General features: G+C 43.6%; 1 protein-coding gene across 1 annotated transcript; it reads left to right on the forward strand.

Moving 5' to 3' along the window:
* The first annotated feature begins 818 nt into the window (after positions 1-818).
* On the forward strand, positions 819-16,820 carry LOC133418838 (prolyl 4-hydroxylase subunit alpha-1-like). Its single transcript, XM_061707704.1, has 15 exons — positions 819-1,019; positions 1,568-1,706; positions 4,101-4,197; positions 5,161-5,312; positions 6,608-6,745; positions 8,638-8,958; positions 10,234-10,427; positions 10,495-10,671; positions 12,300-12,370; positions 12,466-12,565; positions 13,112-13,165; positions 13,265-13,330; positions 13,404-13,472; positions 13,645-13,741; positions 16,222-16,820. The coding sequence occupies exons 2-15, from the start codon at positions 1,625-1,627 to the stop codon at positions 16,290-16,292; spliced, it is 1,689 nt and encodes a 562-aa protein (XP_061563688.1). The 5' UTR covers positions 819-1,019; positions 1,568-1,624; the 3' UTR covers positions 16,293-16,820.
* The last annotated feature ends 3,445 nt before the right edge of the window (positions 16,821-20,265 follow it).

The raw sequence follows: 20,265 nt of genomic DNA on the forward strand, positions 1-20,265 counted from the left end.
AAGAATTAAAAGGTGCATATGAATAACTAAAATTTAAATGAATTTAAACAAACAAATTTTCAACCATTTTTCAGACGATAAAATAACTGAAAAAATCTGAAAAATGGTTCAAATATGTTATTTTGTTACTTGAAAAATGTATGTATATGTTTCTCTATTCTTATTTTTGTGAGGGGGGATATATATATTGTTTTTCAGCACTATCTTGTTCTCTATAGCTGATATAACATGAATTACTCCTATGTGGGATCAATAAAGTTCTTATTTTCGCCATCTGAGAAAATGAAATATATTATAATTGGTGCCTAACTGTTTCTCAACTATATTAGTGCGTGTGTGAATGAATAAATGAGACGTAAAACGTAAATTTCTTTGTAGAAAGATGCTTTATGAAAATAAGGAAAACAGAGGAAAAAAAGAGAAGAAAATATGAAAAAAAGAGGATGAAAAAAGTGGAAAGAAGAGGAAAAAAATGAAAAAAGCAACAAAGAGGAAAAAAGGGAAAAAAAGATAATAAAAGGAAAAAAATAAGAGTGCGTGTGTGTGTGAATGAATAAATGAGACGTAAAACCTAAATTTCTTTGTAGAAAGGCGCTTTATGAAAATAAGTCCATTTACTTGTATTGGTTTACAGCGCAGTCTTGCCACATCCAATATGGCGGCGACGTTGACGCACCGTTAAGCGTTAAACTGTGCGAGGTTCCCTGACCAAGATGGCCCGCGCATGCGCCGCCCCATGCTGCGACCCCCTCCGCGCATGCGCCCTTGGCCCAGCAGGGGGCGCCTCTCATGTCCCAGCAGAACTCTGGGAAAACCAGGACGTGTCGTCGCGTCGAGGGGACGTTTCCGCGCACAGGAGCTTCTCCCGGGACCAGCAGGACCAGAGACCAGCAGGACCGGGACCAGACTAGTCCAGGACCAGAGTCCACCAGGACCAGCCGCGCGCACGCGCACGAGTCCGCGCCCACTCCTCGTGAAGCGGCTGTCAGTGACGTAGGAGGGTTCGGTTCGTGACGTAGGTGGGTTTGGTCCAGCTGGAAGTTGGGAAGAAACAAAACAAATTAAAGCTGCAAGCAGCGGTGAACGGGCGGTGAATGGGCCCTCACCCATAAAGATCAAGGACTCAAAATGACTCTTTATGTGAAATCATGCAAAAGTTATGGCAGAAAGTAGGAACTATCAAATATGGACCAATCGGAAGAAGGGGCGGGGCTAATTTGCACCAATTAAGGTGAAGGAGTCAAAACTGAGTCCGATGACGGTCCGTGTACTTCGGGGCCATCCGTTTTTTGTTTTGAAATTACAAAATAAAAATAGAGAAATAATCCAAAATAATCCGTTCCCCATCAGGAAAATAGTTTAATTTGGAATGATTTAATTCAGAATAATTCATTCCGAATTAAAAAACATCATGTAACCGTTGTCACTGAGAGTTCCTGCTGAAGGAACCATATACTGAGGTTCCTGCATAACATGTTTAATGATTTATTTCCTCCCACAAACCTCTGAGGTGACTGCAGTGTTTTAATCTGGGAACCTGCTGAACTGGTTGTCACCTGTTCTACAGGGGACTGCAGCAGAGGTCAAAGGTCAGAGGTCAGAGGTCCGGTCCAACAGCTTCAGGATGGTCCTCCGGTCCTGGTGGCTGGTCCACCTCCTCCTCTTCTCCTCCTCCTCAGCTCACAGAGACTTCTTCACCTCCGTTGGTGAGTTCTGCCTCTTCTGTCCTAGGACACGCCCCCATAGTGTCCTAACCAGTGTTGTGCTAGTTACTGAAAAATAGTAACTAGTTACCGTTACTAGTTACTTCATTAAAAAGTAACTCAGTTACTTAGACCAAAAAGTAGTGACGCACCGAAATGAACATTTGTGGCCGAAACCGAAAATAATAATAATAAACACTTGGCCGAATACCGAACAATACCGAACATGGTTCTTCAGCAGTTTTTCATTTATTTTGCCAATTTTTTCACCATTGCATAAATCAAATACATTTGATTTAGGCATGCTTTTCAAAGAAAAAAATCTTTTACAAAATTACAAGGTAGAAAATATTTATTGAACATAAAAAACTGAACATTTTTTAATTTCCCAGCATTATGTTGTTTTGGTTCCACCTCCTGGTGAATGTTAGGTAAAATTCTTATGTGGTTACTTTTTGGTTGGCCAACGATTTATGTAGTGCGCAACGTTACGGGACGGAGCGGCCAATCTATTTCCTTATTTTACAACGCCGTTATTAATTGTTCGGTTTTTTCCCACTTATTCCACCGAACACCGAAAGCGTTTTTTTGCCATTTTCGGCTGAACAATTTCAGTTACCGAACAATCGGTGCATCACTACCAAAAAGTAATGAGTTACTATGAAAAGCAACGTTTTATTTACTTTAAATAAAAACATTTTTTAAATGCTCCCATTAATGCCCCTCTAGCCTTCATTTCAGCAGGTTCTGTATGGATTTACATTGTGCATCGTGTTCTGCATTCTGATTGGCTAAACAGTCTCCCCGCTTCTTCACTTCCTGTGTCAATCACGTTGGTTGCTTAGCAACAAGCTGAGAACGGCCAATGAGCTTCAGCAGCAGCTCAAGAACGGGAGCCTTTGATGAATCGTTCATTACAGTCTCAGATATAATCCATGGTTTCTTGTCGGTTTATAAGAATCTTTTTGCCCAGAAGAAAAAAGAGCAACAAAACGACCCATAACTATTTTCTTCTCTGGAAAAAACACTCCTGCACCGCGGCTTTAGGAGAAAAAGACGCTGCAGAGTCGGGATGCAGCGGCTCAGAAGAGCAGTGAAATACATGCAAGACGGTGCTGATCTCCGCTATTTGAAGCCTTGTATAAAAAAAAGGTTGCTACTTCGTGGATTTCACTTACCACTGGTTCTTTTTCGTAACGTAACCCCCGCGAAAAACGAGGGATTACTGTAATGACAATATCTCCACTTTGCGAAACTCGCCTTGCCCTCTTGGCTCATGACCGTCATGTTTTTGAATAAACACACTCCGTTTCCTCCAGTCTCCACGTGTGGGGAAAAAAAGCTTCACTGTAGCTGCAGAAATAACGGAGTAACGCACCGTTTGGTAACGGTAACTGCGTTACTGAATTTAAAAAGTAATGCGTTAGAGCAGGGGTGTCAAACTCATTTTGCTTGGCGGGCCGGATTTGACCAATTTTTTTCTCGCGGGCCGCACGCTCAAAGTAACAAAAACGGTGCGAAACTTTTTTTTTCTAATTTTTTTTTACTATTGTTATCTAATCCAATATCAGTTTAGTTAATTTTAAAGGAAATATGCACTTTGTTTACACTCTAATTATGTAAAATATATTTCTTCAGGATCTTTTCTTGAAATTTCTCGTTTTTTTTCCAAATTATGTAAGATACTTTTAATATCATTTTACAAAGATTAACAGAAACAAGTATGTTTTTTTTATATTTCGCTTTTTTATAGAAAATGTAATTAAAAGCAAAATCTTTCTTATTACATCCGAGAATGTTTCTTTGTGATTTAGAGATTTTTCCAGTACAATTAAATGTATTTATTTTTAAAAATTGGCGCGGATATTTACGCCATTGTGCCGAAAAAGTCAGCACTTCTCTTTTAACTGTTTTACTTTGTCACTATCCTCGTATTCAAAACTGAAATTCTCTGAATAAATATCTTCTATCATCTTTTTTAGCAGTGATATTTTTCCTGCGAAAATATATAATAGTAGTCAGTTAATAAAAATAAACGACCGTCTACAAAGAAATAAAATCGGTAAATGCATTCTAGAAAACTAAAAAAATTTTGAAAACTGCTCTCTTTGTGGAATAACGATGGATTTGTAGAAGAAATATATTATCGGATATGCTGCGATTCATGGCAATTATTTATGCCTTCCTTTTTAGTAAATTAACATTTCGTTTTTTTGCGTTGGAAACTTCTCTCGGGCCGCACATTTGACACCCCTGCGTTAGAGTATTAGTTACCGCAAAACTAACGGCGTTACTGTAACGCGTTACTAAATAAACATCGCTGGTCCTAACCCCGGAGGTCCTCCTGGGCCCGTGTCCTACCCCCGCTGTCATGGTTGATGAGGTCTCGTGTTCCAGGTCACATGACGGACCTGCTGTTCGTGGAGAAGGACCTGGTGACGTCCCTGAAGGACTACGTCTCGGCGGAGGAGGACAAGCTGCAGCGCATCAGGAGGTGAGGACATCGTCCCGTCGGCCCTGTCGTCATGGTAACGTCCGCGGCCCTCTCGGACCTAGATCCGTAGGAACACTAGAAGTCACGTGATGCTGGCAGGTCTCAGACATAAGGGTCAATGACTTGACGCCTATATTTTCCGAAAAACGGATTTTTTTTCAATTCAAAAAAGGTTTAAATGGATAAAGAAATACCAGATATATGACCTACCTGTCCCACATATGGACTCACTTGAATTTTTCATGTGGTGCGACCGTCCGACCAGGACTCTTGTTTTGAAAACTTTTTTGAAATCACTCTAAATGTATTTAAATCAATCTTCTGCCCTATCTGGCATGATTTCTGAAGTGTCTTGTAGTTTATAAGATTTATACACATTTATATTTATATTTCCATTATAGTATACAAACAAAGTTTGACTGATGATGTCCATTTTATGAAATATAATGTGATGCGACCATTAAAATAACAATTTTTGTAAAATACTGAAAAAAAAAGATGTCAAGATGTTAAGGAAATTAATTTATTTTAATATGAATCATGGTTGCACCACATTACCTTTTTCTTAAGGCTAGTGCCAATTCATCTTGACAAAAATCACTTAATTTAAAAGTTTTATATTAATTTTTGTGTACACAACATTCATAACCCTTGTGTTGTGTTTGGGTCAAAATGACCCAATTCTTCCTTTCCTCTTTTCCTCCTTTTTTACCCTCCTTTACTCCTTTTTCTTCCTACCTCCCTTTCGTCATTCGTTCCTTTATTACCTTCTTTGCTCTTCCTTCCTTCTTTCCTTCCTTTCTCCCTCCCTTCCATCTTTTGTGTGTGTGTGTGCGTGTGTGTGTGTGCGTGTGCGTGTGCGTGTGCGTGTGCGTGTGCGTGTGCGTGTGCGTGTGCGCGTGCGCGTGTGCGTGTGTGCGTGTGCGTGTGCGTGTGTGTGTGTGTGTGTGCGTGTGTGTGTAGCTGGGCAGACAGGCTGGACGTCCTCTCGGCTGCAGCGTCCCAGGACCCTGAAGGATTCCTGGGTCACCCGGTCAACGCCTTCAAGCTGATGAAGAGACTGAACACGGAGTGGGCGGAGCTGGAGAGCCTGGTGCTGACGGACGTCTCCGACGGTAGAGACTCACACTGGCCACCGTTACAGGAGGTTTTGTAATTCGGAATTAATTATTCAGAATTAAATAATTCAGAATTAAACTATTTTCCTTCCAGTTTACATGGAATGTTGAGAAAAAAGTCGAATTTTCGTGAATAATGTTGAAATACAATTTCGAAAAAAAAGTCGAAATGTCGAGAAAAAAGTCAAAATGTCGAGAAAAAAGTCAAAATGTTGAGAACAAAGTTGAAATTTTGAGAAAAAAAGTTGAAATGTCGAGGAAAAAAGTTGAAATGTCGAGAAAAAAGTCGAAATGTTGAGAAAAAAGTTGAAATTTTGAGAAAAAAGTTGAAATGTCGAGGAAAAAAGTTGAAATGTTGAGACAAAAGTCGGAATTAATTATTTCGAATTAAATAATTCCGAATTAAACTATTTTCCTTCGAGTTTACATGAAATGTTGAGAAAAAAGTCGAAATTTCGTGAATAATGTTGAAATACAATTTCGAGAAAAAAGTCGAAATGTCGAGAAAAAAAGTCGAAATGTTGAGAAAAAAGTTGGAATTAATTATTTCGAATGAAATAATTCAGAATTAAACTATTTTCCTTCAAGTTTACATGGAAATAGTAATTCTGAATTGAGGTTTACATGGAAAACACGTTTGATGGTCTTTCTCCAATTCCTCTCCAGGTCTGGGGGTTGGGAAGGTTCTGATTGGATAGGGGGGGGGGACCGGAAGTTAAACTACCGGAAGAAAAACAAACTTAGCCGCTACAACTTTGAAAAGCTCACAATTTTTATGTTTCCTGTTTCCATCTGTTCTTTTAATGATTTCTATTTATTAAATAAATGGTCTCTGCTCTTGACCAGCGTTTACTGCTGCTGCATCTGGAAACTTTGTTTGGAAAACCAGCCCAGCAGGAATATAAGATCATGGAGACAGACGGACGAGGGAACGAGCAGAAAGAAAGACCAGAATTAATTTAAATAGGTTATTACATGGTAATATTTACTCATTTAAAAATCGGATTAAATTTTAATTCTGAATTAAAGAGGAATTAAACTTCCCATGTAAACGCAGCCAATGCTGGGTTTGGTCAACACACATCAGAACCGCTTTATTCACTGGCCGCGTCCTCCATATATCTATGATAATGTCCACCTCGTCGGGCGTTATCCCTTACATATCCAGGTCCATTTGTCCCTGAACCGAGACGAACCCACTACGGCTCCAGCCTCCGTAGAACCAGGTGGGTTCAGTTCTCTACACCTCCGTGGGTCTCACTCTTCTTCTCCTCCTCCTCCTGCTGTTCCAGCGTTCATCTCCAACCTGTCGGTGCAGCGACAGCAGTTCCCCTCCGACGAGGACCAGGCGGGGGCCGCCAGGGCCCTGCTGAGGCTGCAGGACACCTACCAGCTGGACACCAGCACCATCTCCAGTGGACGGCTGCCAGGTCAGACCGAGACCCCCCCGGGGGTCCCAGACCGGACCAGGACCCCCCCCTGGTCCCGGACCAGTCAGGGAACCCAGAACCTCTGGGGGGGATAGTTCCCAGGTCACCTTTAACTGTGTTCAAATCATGTCCTTCTAAACCAGGGGTCGGGAACCCAAAATGTTTTAGAGCCATATTGGACCAAAAACACAAAAAACAAATATGTCTGGAGCCGCAAAAAATGAAAAGTCTTGTATCAGCCTTAGAATGAAGAAACACATGCTGCATGTTTCTATATTAGTTAGAACTGGGGGGAGATTTTTTTTTTCATTATGCACTTCGAGAAAAATGTCAAAATATCAAGAAAAAAGTCGAAATGTCGAGAGAAAAAAGTCGAAATGTTGAAATTAATTTTGAAGTACAATCTCGAGAAAAAAAGTCAAAATGTTGAGAAAAAAGTCAAAATGTCGAGAAAAAAGTCAAAATTGCAAGAAAAAAGTCAGAATTTTGAGAAAAAAGTCGAAATGTTGAGAAAAAAGTCAAAATTGCAAGAAAAAAGCCGAAATGTTGATAAAAAAGTCAAAATTTTGAGAAAAAAGTTGAAATGTCGAGATTAAAAAGGAAAGGAAAAAGGAATAAAAAAAAGAATAAAAAAAAGAAAAAGAAAAGAAGAGAAAAAAAGGGAAAAAAGGAGAAAAAAAAGGAAAAAAAGAAAAAAAGGTCAAACATTTTTGAAAAAGCTCCAGGACGGCGCTAAGAGCCGCATGCGGCTCTGGAGCCGCGGGTTGCCGACCCCTGATCTAAGAGGAGAAAACCTCCTACTGTAACAGTAGAAGGTTCCTCCAGCAGGAACCCTCACAAGTTAGTTTAAGAGGAGGTTAAGGGCCAGTCCCAATCCCCCCCCAGTCCTAGTTTTCAGTCCTACCCCTAAATTTTGCTCCGTTCCTGTGAGGGTAGTGGTGTCTCAATTCCTCTTTGCATGTAGGGCTAGTGGACATAACGAGGGTTAGGGTGTATCAATCTAACCCTTCACAGAGAGGGTTTTCAGATGCTAAACTTCGCGACCGAGGGCCAGAAAAATTTCCCAGAATGCTTTACGTCATCATTTGCAGACTGAATCAAACGAAAAAACATGGCGGACATTTCTTATTTTTTAGTGAATAAAATCAATATTTTGAGCTAGTTTCTGCATAAAAATGCATTTTGATTACATTTCGAGCGAGAAATATATATTTTACTTTCATAATATTCACTCAGTGAATGTACATAATCACTCGCTTGGTCGTTTTTTTCAGATCTCACCAGAATAAAGGCTGATTTATGGTTCCACGTTACACCAACGCGTAGGTTACGCGGCGACGCGTTGCGTAAGGTGCGCGTCGCCGCGTAACCTACGCCGTAGGGTCTCCGTCGATTTAACACGGAACCATAAATCAGCTCCCAAAGCCGGCAGGCTGTTCTCATCCCCAAAAACATCAGATCAAATTTCTTAACAGGCGTTATTTGGATAAACTGAGCCCAGGTTGGGGATCTTAACGGTTACTTTCACGCCTGAAAAAATATAAAAACTTAATAAAGTGGCATATTAACAGCACTACAGCTGAAACTAAAACAGCTTTTATCTCTGGGCTTCCTGATATGGTGTGACGTTTGTGCAAACGTAACTACGCAGTCGCTTACGTACCCGAACGTAAACCACGCAGTGATGTAGCAAGTGGTGTCCCAATCCCTAGGGAACATTAAAAGGGCCCTTCATTTTTAGGGCTAGTGGTAGAAAGTAGGGGGGGATTGGGATTGGCCCTTACGGAGCAGGATCCCAGACGGCTAGACACCTTCTGATTGGCTGGAGTTTTCCTGCCCAGGTGGTTTCTGGTCCCGAGGCGTTGGTTGACCCGTAACCTCCGTCTCCTCAGGCTCGTCCCCGGAGGCCTGGATGCGCAGCGTCCTGACGGTGGAGGACTGCTTCGACCTGGGGAAGGTGGCCTACGCAGAGGCCGACTACCGCCACACGCAGCTGTGGATGGCTCAGGCCCTGCAGCAGCTGGAGCATCTGGAGCAGCTGGAGCAGGGGGAGCAGGGGGAGCAGGGGGGTGAGGGGGGTGAGGGGCCCGGGTCCGGGGACGGGTCCGGCTCCGTGGACACCGTCACCATCCTGGACTACCTGAGCTACTCGGTTTACCAGCAGGGGGAGCTGGAGACGGCGCTGGGTTTTACCAGGAGGCTGCTGGAGCTCGGTGGGTACCAGCACAGATATATATACATAGACATATACACATAGACATATATACATAGATGTATATACATGTATACACAGACATATATATACATAGACATAGATTCAGATTCAGATTCAGAGAAACTTTATTCATCCCCGAGGGGCAATTCAGGACAACTAAGCAGCAATACTAGACAGTAAATCCGCTCAGCTGCCGGCCGGTCGACCACAACGAGCAGCGACCCGAAACCGGAACAAAGAAGAGAAAGGGTGACATTGGGGTGGGGGAGGGAGGAGGGAAAAAAAGGCATCTTCGCACTGTGTATAGTACACAGTGAGAAAGTGCAAAAAAACACCTCGGCACAGAAAGCACATGACAAATTTACATCAACTTCACAAGACTTATAGCCAGGAAGGCGTTGAGAATTGGGAGGTGTGGTTATCAGCAAGTGTATGTGTGTAGCGGTGAGTCCATGAACACGCTCAGAGCTGCCTCAGCCAATGTCCTTGGTGTTATCAGACGGCTCGGTCAGTTCTGAAAACAGGTCCACAGATGATCTGGAGAGGGAAGGGTTAGTGGGGGCAGAGTCACCTTGTTTACATTCCACCAGGGAGATTGCGACTACAGCGATCAGCCAAACCGCTGTGTCAAGGCCAGATTATAGAATCAACAATTGTATTGAAAAGAACAGGCAGATCCCAGTAATTTTCCGTCAGCCTTAAGTCTCTGGTTCCTCAATGGCGACTCCAAACAGACGAATTTGTGATCAATTCCCGCCAAGCCGAGCTTCCAACTTCTCCAAGGTATTCTCCATCTTGCCAATGAGCTCAAAGACCGCCGCCAGCCTGCGATTCTGTTCAAGAATCACATCCAGCTTGCGGCCTTGCTCCCCCAGCGTTAAAGTCAGAGTCAGGCTGTTGGCCGCAGGCCGTCGGGGGGACGGCCGTCGTGGCGAAGGGTGGCGCTAGAGAGTCTAATTTCTTAAAAAGAGCCTCATGCTCCTTTAATCAATTCCATGATTGTAGAGTTTTGGAGCAGTGAAAAGAAGAAACTCTGAAGACGAGACAGGACAAAAAGCAGTAGCAGGGCAGATAGATAAGGGACAGGAGCAGAGAAGCGTCCGCCTTCGCCGAGAGCCGGAAGAGAAGCCATAGACATATACACATAGACATATATACATAGGCATATATACATATATACATAGACATGTATACACAGACATGTATACACATGCAGACGAGTGTCACATGATATAAATCCCAGATTAACGAACTTCTGTTCTTTCCCATTTAGACCCGACGCACCAGAGAGCTAACGGGAACTTGAAGTACTTTGAGTATCAGCTGTCCAAACGGAAGAAGAGCGAGCTGACCCCGGAGGGTGAGGAGGTTCAGACACAGAGGAAGGAGGGCCGTGGTTACCATGACGACTACCTGCCAGAGAGGAGGAAGTACGAGCGGCTGTGTCGCGGCGAAGGCATCCTGATGGTGAGGAGGTGAGCTGAGCACGCTCACCGCTCGGCTACACCACCTACACCAAAACTCTTCCTGTCAGACTCCCCGCAGGCAGAGCCGCCTCTTCTGCCGTTACTATGACAACGGCCGCCATCCGAGGTACGTGATTGGCCCAGTGAAGCAGGAGGATGAGTGGGACCGGCCCCGCATAGTCCGCTACCACGACATCGTGTCGGACAAGGAGATGGAGAAGGTGAAGGAGCTGGCCAAACCCCGGGTGAGTTCCCCTGGTTCCCCCGGGATCCGGTTAGTCCCCTCCGTTAGCATCAGTAGCATCAGTAGCAGTGATGGCGGTTCCTCCGTTAGCATCAGTAGCATCAGTAGCAGTGATGGCGGTTCCTCTGTTAGCATCAGTAGCATCAGTAGCATCAGTAGCAGTGATGGCCGTTCCTCCGTTAGCATCAGTAGCATCAGTAGCAGTGATGAAGGCTCCTCCGTTAGCATCAGTAGCATCAGTAGCATCAGTAGCAGTGATGGAGGCTCCTCCGTTAGCATCAGTAGCATCAGTAGCAGTGATGGAGGCTCCTCCGTTAGCATCAGTAGCATCAGTAGCAGTGATGGCGGTTCCTCCGTTAGCATCAGTAGCATCAGTAGCAGTGATGGAGGTTCCTCCGTTAGCATCAGTAGCATCAGTAGCATCAGGAGCAGTGATGGAGGTTCCTCCGTTAGCATCAGTAGCATCAGTAGCAGTGATGAAGGCCCCTCCGTTAGCATCAGTAGCGGTGATGGAGGCCCCTCCGTTAGCATCAGTAGCAGTGATGGAGGTTCCTCCGTTAGCATCAGTAGCAGTGATGGAGGCCCCTCCGTTAGCATCAGTAGCATCAGTAGCAGTGATGAAGGCCCCTCCGTTAGCATCAGTAGCATCAGTAGCAGTGATGAAGGCTCCTCCGTTTAGCATCAGTAGCATCAGTAGCATCAGTAGAAGTGATGGCGGTTCCTCCGTTAGCATCAGTAGCATCAGTAGCAGTGATGGAGGCTTCTCCGTTAGCATCAGTAGCATCAGTAGCAGTGATGAAGGCTCCTCCGTTAGCATCAGTAGCATCAGTAGCAGTGATGGAGGCTCCTCCGTTAGCATCAGTAGCATCAGTAGCAGTGATGGAGGCTTCTCCGTTAGCATCAGTAGCATCAGTAGCAGTGATGGCGGTTCCTCCGTTAGCATCAGTAGCATCAGTAGCAGTGATGGCGGTTCCTCCGTTAGCATCAGTAGCATCAGTAGCAGTGATGAAGGCTCCTCCGTTAGCATCAGTAGCATCAGTAGCAGTGATGGAGGCTTCTCCGTTAGCATCAGTAGCATCAGTAGCAGTGATGAAGGCTCCTCCGTTAGCATCAGTAGCATCAGTAGCATCAGTAGCAGTGATGGAGGCTTCTCCGTTAGCATCAGTAGCATCAGTAGCAGTGATGAAGGCTCCTCCGTTAGCATCAGTAGCATCAGTAGCAGTGATGGAGGTTCCTCCGTAAGCATCAGTCGCAGTGATGGCGGTTCCTCCGTTAGCATCAGTAGCATCAGTAGCAGTGATGAAGGGTCCTCCGTTAGCATCAGTAGCATCAGTAGCAGTGATGGCGGTTCCTCCGTTAGCATCAGTAGCATCAGTAGCAGTGATGGAGGCTCCTCCGTTAGCATCAGTAACATCAGTAGCATCAGTAGCAGTGATGGAGGTTCCTCCGTTAGCATCAGTAGCACCAGTAGCAGTGATGGAGGTTCCTCCGTTAGCATCAGTAGCATCAGTAGCAGTGATGGAGGCTCCTCCGTTAGCATCAGTAACATCAGTAGCAGTGTGGGTGGAGCTTGGGGGCGGAGTCTCAGGTAGATCTCCTTGTAACTCTCTCCTCTGATTGGCTCCACAGCTCCGTCGAGCCACCATTTCCAACCCCACCACCGGTGTGCTGGAGACGGCCCCGTACCGCATCAGCAAGAGGTAAGAACCGCCCGGTGGGGGTCCAGTGACCTCACCAGTGACCTCAGCAGTGACCTCAGCAGTGACCTCATCAGTAACGGTCCTCTGTCTTGCAGCGCCTGGCTGGCAGCGTTTGAACACCCGGTGGTGGACAGGATCAACCAGAGGATTGGGGACATCACCGGCCTGGACGTCACCACGGCCGAAGACCTGCAGGTGATCACAGGGGGAAGGACCGGGTTCTCACACCTGGCTTGAGTCTCATCGGGTCTTGCCTCTTCTTCATTTTGAAATTTCACAAAATTACATTATTTGATTATATGCTATATGGGGGGGGGGGGGTGTAACCTTCCAGATAGAGAAGCAGGTGAGGCTAGTGGGCGTCAATGTTGCCTTAGTCGCTATATTTGGCAACTTTTCAGACCTCTAACATTCTTTTTCAAAAAAGGGACTGGCGACAAGATCTAGTGACTATTTTTTAGGTGCCATTGAAGACTTTTGTAGACCAACATGAAGGCTCGCGTCATTCTCACTTGTCTCAGATAAAGCGGGCTCCTCCCCCTTACCAAAGCCCCTCCCCAGTACCAAACGGGCCCCAAAGCCCAAAACGTAAATCAGTTGAAGCTCCTTCTGTCTGTCTGACTGGAGCTGGAGTTTAACCGAAGACTACATCCAGGAACTGGTCTCTTGAAGACGTGTAGCTACCTGGTTTTGTTTTCCGTTTGTTGCTAATGTGTTGATGTTTGTGTGTGTCGGCTGCAGGTGGCCAACTACGGCGTCGGGGGCCAGTACGAACCTCACTTTGACTTTGGACGGGTACGTAGTTGGACGGGGGGCGGACACCGATGGCATTCTCCTAAACATTAGCGTTCAGCGTTGGGTTGAAGTGTAATGTCCTGTCTCCATCTGATGCAGAAAGACGAGCCGGACGCGTTCGAGGAACTGGGGACGGGGAACCGGATAGCCACCTGGCTGCTCTACGTCAGTAGAACTCTGTTCTCGTCTCTGGCTGTGTTTACGTTGTGATGCTAACGTCTCGTCCTTCCCTCTGCAGATGAGCGACGTGCAGGCAGGGGGCGCCACCGTCTTCACGGACGTCGGAGCCTCCGTCCAGCCCAAAAAGGTCCGTCACTCAGGAAACGCAGCTCCTACAAGGACATGAAGTCCTGCAGATTCTTTCTCCACCTCTTTAGATTTATGAAAATAATCCAAACTAGCTTTGGTTGGTACATTGTCTGATATAACTCATGGAGACAGGAAGTAGCCGGTGACTGTCCTGTGTCTGGTTCCTGCAGGGGACGGCCGTGTTCTGGTACAACCTTCACCCCAGCGGAGACGGAGACTACCGGACCCGGCACGCCGCCTGTCCGGTGCTGGTGGGAAACAAGTGGGGTCAGTTCACACACCAACACATCACAGCGCAGTACATTTATCAGTTACAACCTCTGTTACTACATCCGTTACTACATCTATTACATCTGTTACTACATCCGTTACCACATCTGTTTCTACATCTGTTACTACATCTGTTACTACATCTTTTACTACATCCGTTACTACATCTGTTACTACATCTGTTACCACATCTGTTTCTACATCTGTCATTACCTCCGTTACTACATCTGTTACTACATCTGTTACCACATCTGTTACTACATCTGTCATTACATCCGTTACTACATCCGTTACTACATCTGTTACTACATCTGTTACTACATCAGTTACTACCTCTGTTACTACATCTGTTACTACATCAGTTACTACCTCTGTTACTACATCCGTTACTACATCTGTTACTACATCCGTTACTACATCTGTTATTACATCTGTTACTACCTCCGTTACTACATCTGTTACTACATCCGTTACTACCTTCATTACTACATCTGTTACTACATCTGTTACTACATCTGTTACTACATCTGTTATTACATCTGTTACTACCTCCGTTACTACATCTGTTATTACATCTGTTACTACCTTCATTACTACATCTGTTACTACATCTGTTACTACATCTGTTATTACATCAGTTACTACCTCCGTTACTACATCTGTTATTACATCTGTTACTACCTCCGTTACTACATCCGTTACTACATCCGTTACTACATCCGTTATTACATCTGTCACTACCTCCGTTACTACATCAGTTACTACCTCTGTTACTACATCCGTTACTACATCCGTTATTACATCTGTTACTACCTCCGTTACTACATCCGTTACTACCTCCGTTATTACATCTGTTACCACATCCGTTACTACATCAGTTACTACCTCTGTTACTACATCAGTTACTACCTCTGTTACTACATCTGTTACTACATCCGTTACTACATCCGTTACTACATCTGTTACTACCTCCGTTACTACATCTGTTATTACATCTGTTACTACCTCCGTTACTACATCTGTTATTACATCTGTTACTACCTCCGTTACTACATCCGTTACTACCTCCGTTATTACATCTGTTACTACATCCGTTACTACATCCGTTACTACATCCGTTACTACATCCGTTACTACATCTGTTACCACATCCGTTACTACATCAGTTACTACCTCTGTTACTACATCAGTTACTACATCTGTTACTACATCCGTTACTACATCTTTTACTACATCCGTTACTACATCCGTTACTACATCTGTTATTACATCTGTTACTACCTCCGTTACTACATCTGTTATTACATCTGTTACTACCTCCGTTACTACATCCGTTACTACCTCCGTTATTACATCTGTTACTACATCCGTTACTACATCCGTTACTACATCCGTTACTACATCCGTTACTACATCTGTTACCACATCCGTTACTACATCCGTTACTACATCCGTTACTACATCTGTTACTACATCAGTTACTACCTCTGTTACTACATCCGTTACTACATCTGTTACTACATCTGTTACTACATCCGTTACTACCTCTGTTACTACATCTGTTACTACATCCGTTACTACCTCCGTTACTACATCTGTTACTACCTCCGTTACTACCTCTGTTACTACCTCCGTTACTACATCTGTTACTACCTCCGTTACTACCTCTGTTACTACCTCTGTTACTACCTCCGTTACTACATCTGTTACTACCTCCGTTACTACATCTGTTACTACCTCCGTTACTACCTCTGTTACTACCTCCGTTACTACATCTGTTACTACCTCCGTTACTACCTCTGTTACTACCTCTGTTACTACCTCTGTTATTAGATCCGTTACTACATCTGTCACTACAGGAGTCTCTGTTCTTACTGTCGTTAGTGATATTGAAGCAGGATAAATGTAACGTAATCGTAGAAGGAAATGTTACGCCGTCCCAGCTCCTCGTGGACACAGCAGGGCGGGGCAGAGTTAAGGTGCTACGGAGTAAACATGAGGCGTCAATAGCTCCACCTCCTCGATTGTATAATAGGGTTTATTTTTAAGTAGTTGGTATTTAACTTTCTTGAAATTGCATTTTAGGAAATAACAAAACAAACTGATGATAAATCCTTTATTATTGGTGTTTTCATGGTGGATCAGGCCTTCAGTCAGCTGTTCAGTTCAGTAGAAATCACCACATAGACCAAACAGAAGCTCAGGGAGTAATTTATGAAGGTTGGTACGATGATGTGGACGCCTGAGAACTCTGGGAAACTCTGAAAAAACGATTTCAGGAATAAATCAGTGATATCAATAGAGTAATGTAATGGTGTACAAGTACAAGGAATTAAACTTCCCATGTAAACGCACTCATCGTTACTGGCTCTTTGATCAACACAGATTCATCATTTTTAACTGTAAATCTCACGAGCAGTTTCCATTAAACACGAGCTTGATATTGTTGAGTCTTAAACGTCCACTTCCTCTTGCAGTTTCCAACAAGTGGATCCATGAGCGAGGCCAGGAGTTCAGACGCCGCTGCGGCCTCCACCAGTCCGGCTGACCGCTCGTCCTCCTCCGCCCGCCGGGACGCCGGGACGGCGGAGCCCGGTGCTGATTCTGGTCTGGTTTGTGTGTCGGTGTGTTTGCAGGGCGTCTCCAGCTGCTCGGGGCTCCAGACCAGTCCAGCTTTACTCCAGAAGAACTGAACAAAGCAGCTAGTTAACGCGTGTTTTACTGAAGCCGACTGAGCCAGCGGGGCGTCCACATGTCTGGACTCTGACCGGGTCCCTCAGAACCTGGATTCTTTTATCTTTCATGGTTCTGATGTAGAGCTGCTGCTGCTGCTGTGTTTTGGGGATAACTTCCTGTCACATGACCCGGTTCCATCCAGTCTTTATCCGTCAGACAGACGTCCTCACATGTGTCTCTAGAGGATTCTGGTCTCCAGGGGGGGTCGTGTGACGGACGGGTGTCCAGGTCCAGACCAGCGTCCCTGGTTCTGCTGGTTTCCTCCAAACGTGGTTCTGGACGGAAAGATCAGGGGCCTCATTTATAAAGCTTGTGTGCACACAAAACAGGGCTTGAAAGATGCGCACGCCGCCTTCTACGCAAAGGTTGGGATTTATTTAAAAAATTTAAAGGGGACCTATTCTGAAAAACAGGTTTTTTCTTGCTTTAACATATATAAAGTGGTCTCCCCTCAGCCTGCCAACTCAGAGAAGGAGGAAAGAAACCAGATTCTGCAGTGTCTGTACAGCCGCCCGGATGAATCTTCCAGTGTGATGTGGATCTACGAGCCAATGAGATTCTACTCCCGCCGTTACGTAACGACGATGCGTGAAACCACAACTAACTCTGGCCGGAACAACAACAACTCCGCCAGTTGAAATGTCGAGAAAAAAGTCGAAATTGCTAGAAAAGTCAAAATGTCGAGAAAAAAGTGGAAATGTCGAGAAAAAAGTCGAAATGTCAAAATTAATGTTGAAGTACAATTTCGAGAAAAAAGTCAAAATGTCGAGAAAAAAGTCAAAATGTCAAGAAAAAAGTCAAAAGGTTGAGAAAAAAGTCAAAATGTCAAGAAAAAAAGTCGAAATTTCAAGAAAAAAGTCAAAATGTCAAGAAAAAAAGTCGAAATTTCAAGAAAAAAGTCAAAATGTCAAGAAAAAAAGTTGAAATTTCGAGAAAAAAGTCGAAATGTCGAGATTAAGATTCTTGCTTTAACATATATAAAGTGGTCTCTTTTGTTACGTAACCAAAGACATTTTAAGACATTCAAGGCCTGTTTAAAATAGGGATTAGATGCCATAATACAGTAGGTCGCCTTTAACGGGAAAATGTGCGTATCTCTACGCAAATTTTGATCCTAGCGCACAAACATTTTGAAGATCTGGGGAACTGGTGACGCAGACGGTGAGGTGGTGAAATGAAGCCAGATTCATGTCATACTTTTAATGTTATCACATATCAGACTTAGAACATTTTCTTCATAAGTTCTTTAATGGAGCAGGCGATATCAGACATTACGTCACACGTCAGGACTCTGCTGGTGCTGCAGCAGCGGTGCAGGACACGCCAGGAACCTCCTCGTCACCCACCGCTAAACTGGAGAGTGACTGAGAACAGAACAAAAGAGTCCAATGTGCCTTTTCCCAAGTTGTTGTTGAAATGTATATTAATAAACAGATAAAACTGTACTTACCGCTCTCCTCTTGGCCTCCACCTTCAGATCGCACCACTTCTTTTTTATTTCAGCCACAGATCTGTCCGTGGCACTCACGGCGCTTACAGCAGCAACGACGTGCTGCCACTCACTCACTTTCTTTGTTAGTGATGCCCAGAGGTGGACAGAGTACTCGACCCCAGTACTTGAGTAAGAGTACAAATACTACTGGTCAAAATTTACTCCGTTACAAGTAAAAGTAGCTCAGTCAAAATATTACTCGAGTAAGAGTAGAAAAGTACTTGCTTTTAAAGGCACTTAAGTATCCAAAAGTAAATGCTTTTAAATTTACTTTAAGTATAAGTAAGAGTAAGAGTAAATTTCTTATTTTCCACATCAGTAAATTACTATATTTTTTCTAAATTAATTTAAGGATCTTTTAACTCTTGTTTCTGAGAATTAACTCTTTGAAACCAGCTGCACTGATGTGCTGCTTTTAGAACCACAATGTTATATAAAACCTGCAGAAACACCAAAAACAAATCAAATGAATGGGATCATAAGAGGACAGCAGATGATGCAGAGTTTATTCAATCATGAACTGAAACCAAATGAACCTGCGCCATCCAACTAAGTCTGGATCCCCCTCAAAGACCACTGCTTTACAAAAAACTACATCTCTGCTTTCAATAACTCAGTGTTGAAGTCACTTAACTTTACAGGAAGGACATGTACCAGTACAATATAGCAATATAGAGCGTAACAAACTGTCTCTCCATGTCCGTCTTGTTCGTCTCCGTGCCTGTCACCTGTAACGAGTACTTTTCAGCCTTCCTAGAAATTTACTCGAGTAAAAGTAAAGATATTTGTCTTGGAAATGTATTCAAGTAAGAGTAATAAGTACCAAAGAAATCTAATACTCAAGTAAAGTACAAATCCTCTGGATATGTACTTAAGTACAGTACTCAAGTAAATTTACTCTGTTACTGTCCACCACTGGTGATGCCACTACTGTGACCACCAAATAATGTGGTTTTCCTGCCTCCACCTCATCCACAAGCATCTCCATCTCCGTGAAATTTCGCTTTCTGGTCTTCCCTGCCATGATTTTTGAGTGTAAAACACCATTGATCAGCAGGTTCTTTCATATGCAAATACAATCATCATGTTCGTTTGCATTGACCATTCATGGTTAAAGTGGGCGTGTAGAGGGCGGGATATGAGGCAAATTCAGCTGCGCAACCTTCCCGCTGGACTGTGATTTATAAAGAGAACATTGCGTGCAGATGTGCGTGCACACGGTTTTATAAATCAGGATTTTTTTGTGCGCACGCCATTTTCGGCTTTTGAGCGCACGTACACTTTTAGTATGAATCCTACGCAGTCTTTTATAAATGAGGCCCCTGCTCATCAATAATGGTGATTACAGGACTGTCTCAGAAAATTAGAAGATTGTGATAAAGTTCTTTATTTTCTGTAATGCAATTAAAAAAACAAAAATGTCATACATTCTGGATTAATTACAAATCAACTGAAATATTGCAAGCCTTTTATTATTTTAATATTGCTGATTATGGTTTACAGTTTAAGATTAAGATTCCCAGAATATTCTAATGTTTTGAGATAGGATATTTGAGTTTTCTTAAACTGTAAACCATGATCAGCAATATTAAATAATAAAAGGCTTGCAATATTTCAGTTGATTTGTAATGAATCCAGAATGTATGACATTTTTGTTTTTGTAATTGTATTATAGAAAATCACAATATTCTAATTTTCTGAGACAGTCCTGTAGTTATGAAGGTGATTGGTTCGTATTGAATTATGGTGATTGGTCCATCACTGATTATGATCATCCTTCAATGATGGTGGAACGAACTCCCAGAATGCATCAGGGCTGCTGAAAAACTTTTTATATCAGTAATCTCCCACAATGCATCTTAATTTCTTGCATATCATTTGTCTTATTCTTTTAAACTGCCTGTCTTTAATTTCTGCTTTTAAACTTTTTTTGTAAATCACTTTGAATGGTCTTGTACATGAAATGTGTTGTATAAATAAACCTCCTGGTCCGGGCTCCTCCCTCATCACTCGGCTGGTTTTCTCTCTCTGAAGAGTCAACGATCAGCGATCAATACCTGGCCGCAGAAACCTGATTAATATCTGGTTATTTCCACATCCGTCCTGTTTGCTGATAAACGGCCGACAGAACGGAGACTTTGTGGACTTTGCTCTCCACCTGCTGATGTTTCTGCTGGTCGGGTTCAAACCGCCGACGAGTTTCCTTTAGTTTGATCTGATGGTTCATCCAGGTTTAACTGAACTAAATACTGGGAAGGAAGGAAGGAAGGAAGGAAGGAAGGAAGGAAGGAAG

This window comes from Cololabis saira, chromosome 19, assembly GCF_033807715.1.
Source record: "Cololabis saira isolate AMF1-May2022 chromosome 19, fColSai1.1, whole genome shotgun sequence".
In the NCBI taxonomy this organism is placed as follows: domain Eukaryota; kingdom Metazoa; phylum Chordata; class Actinopteri; order Beloniformes; family Belonidae; genus Cololabis; species Cololabis saira.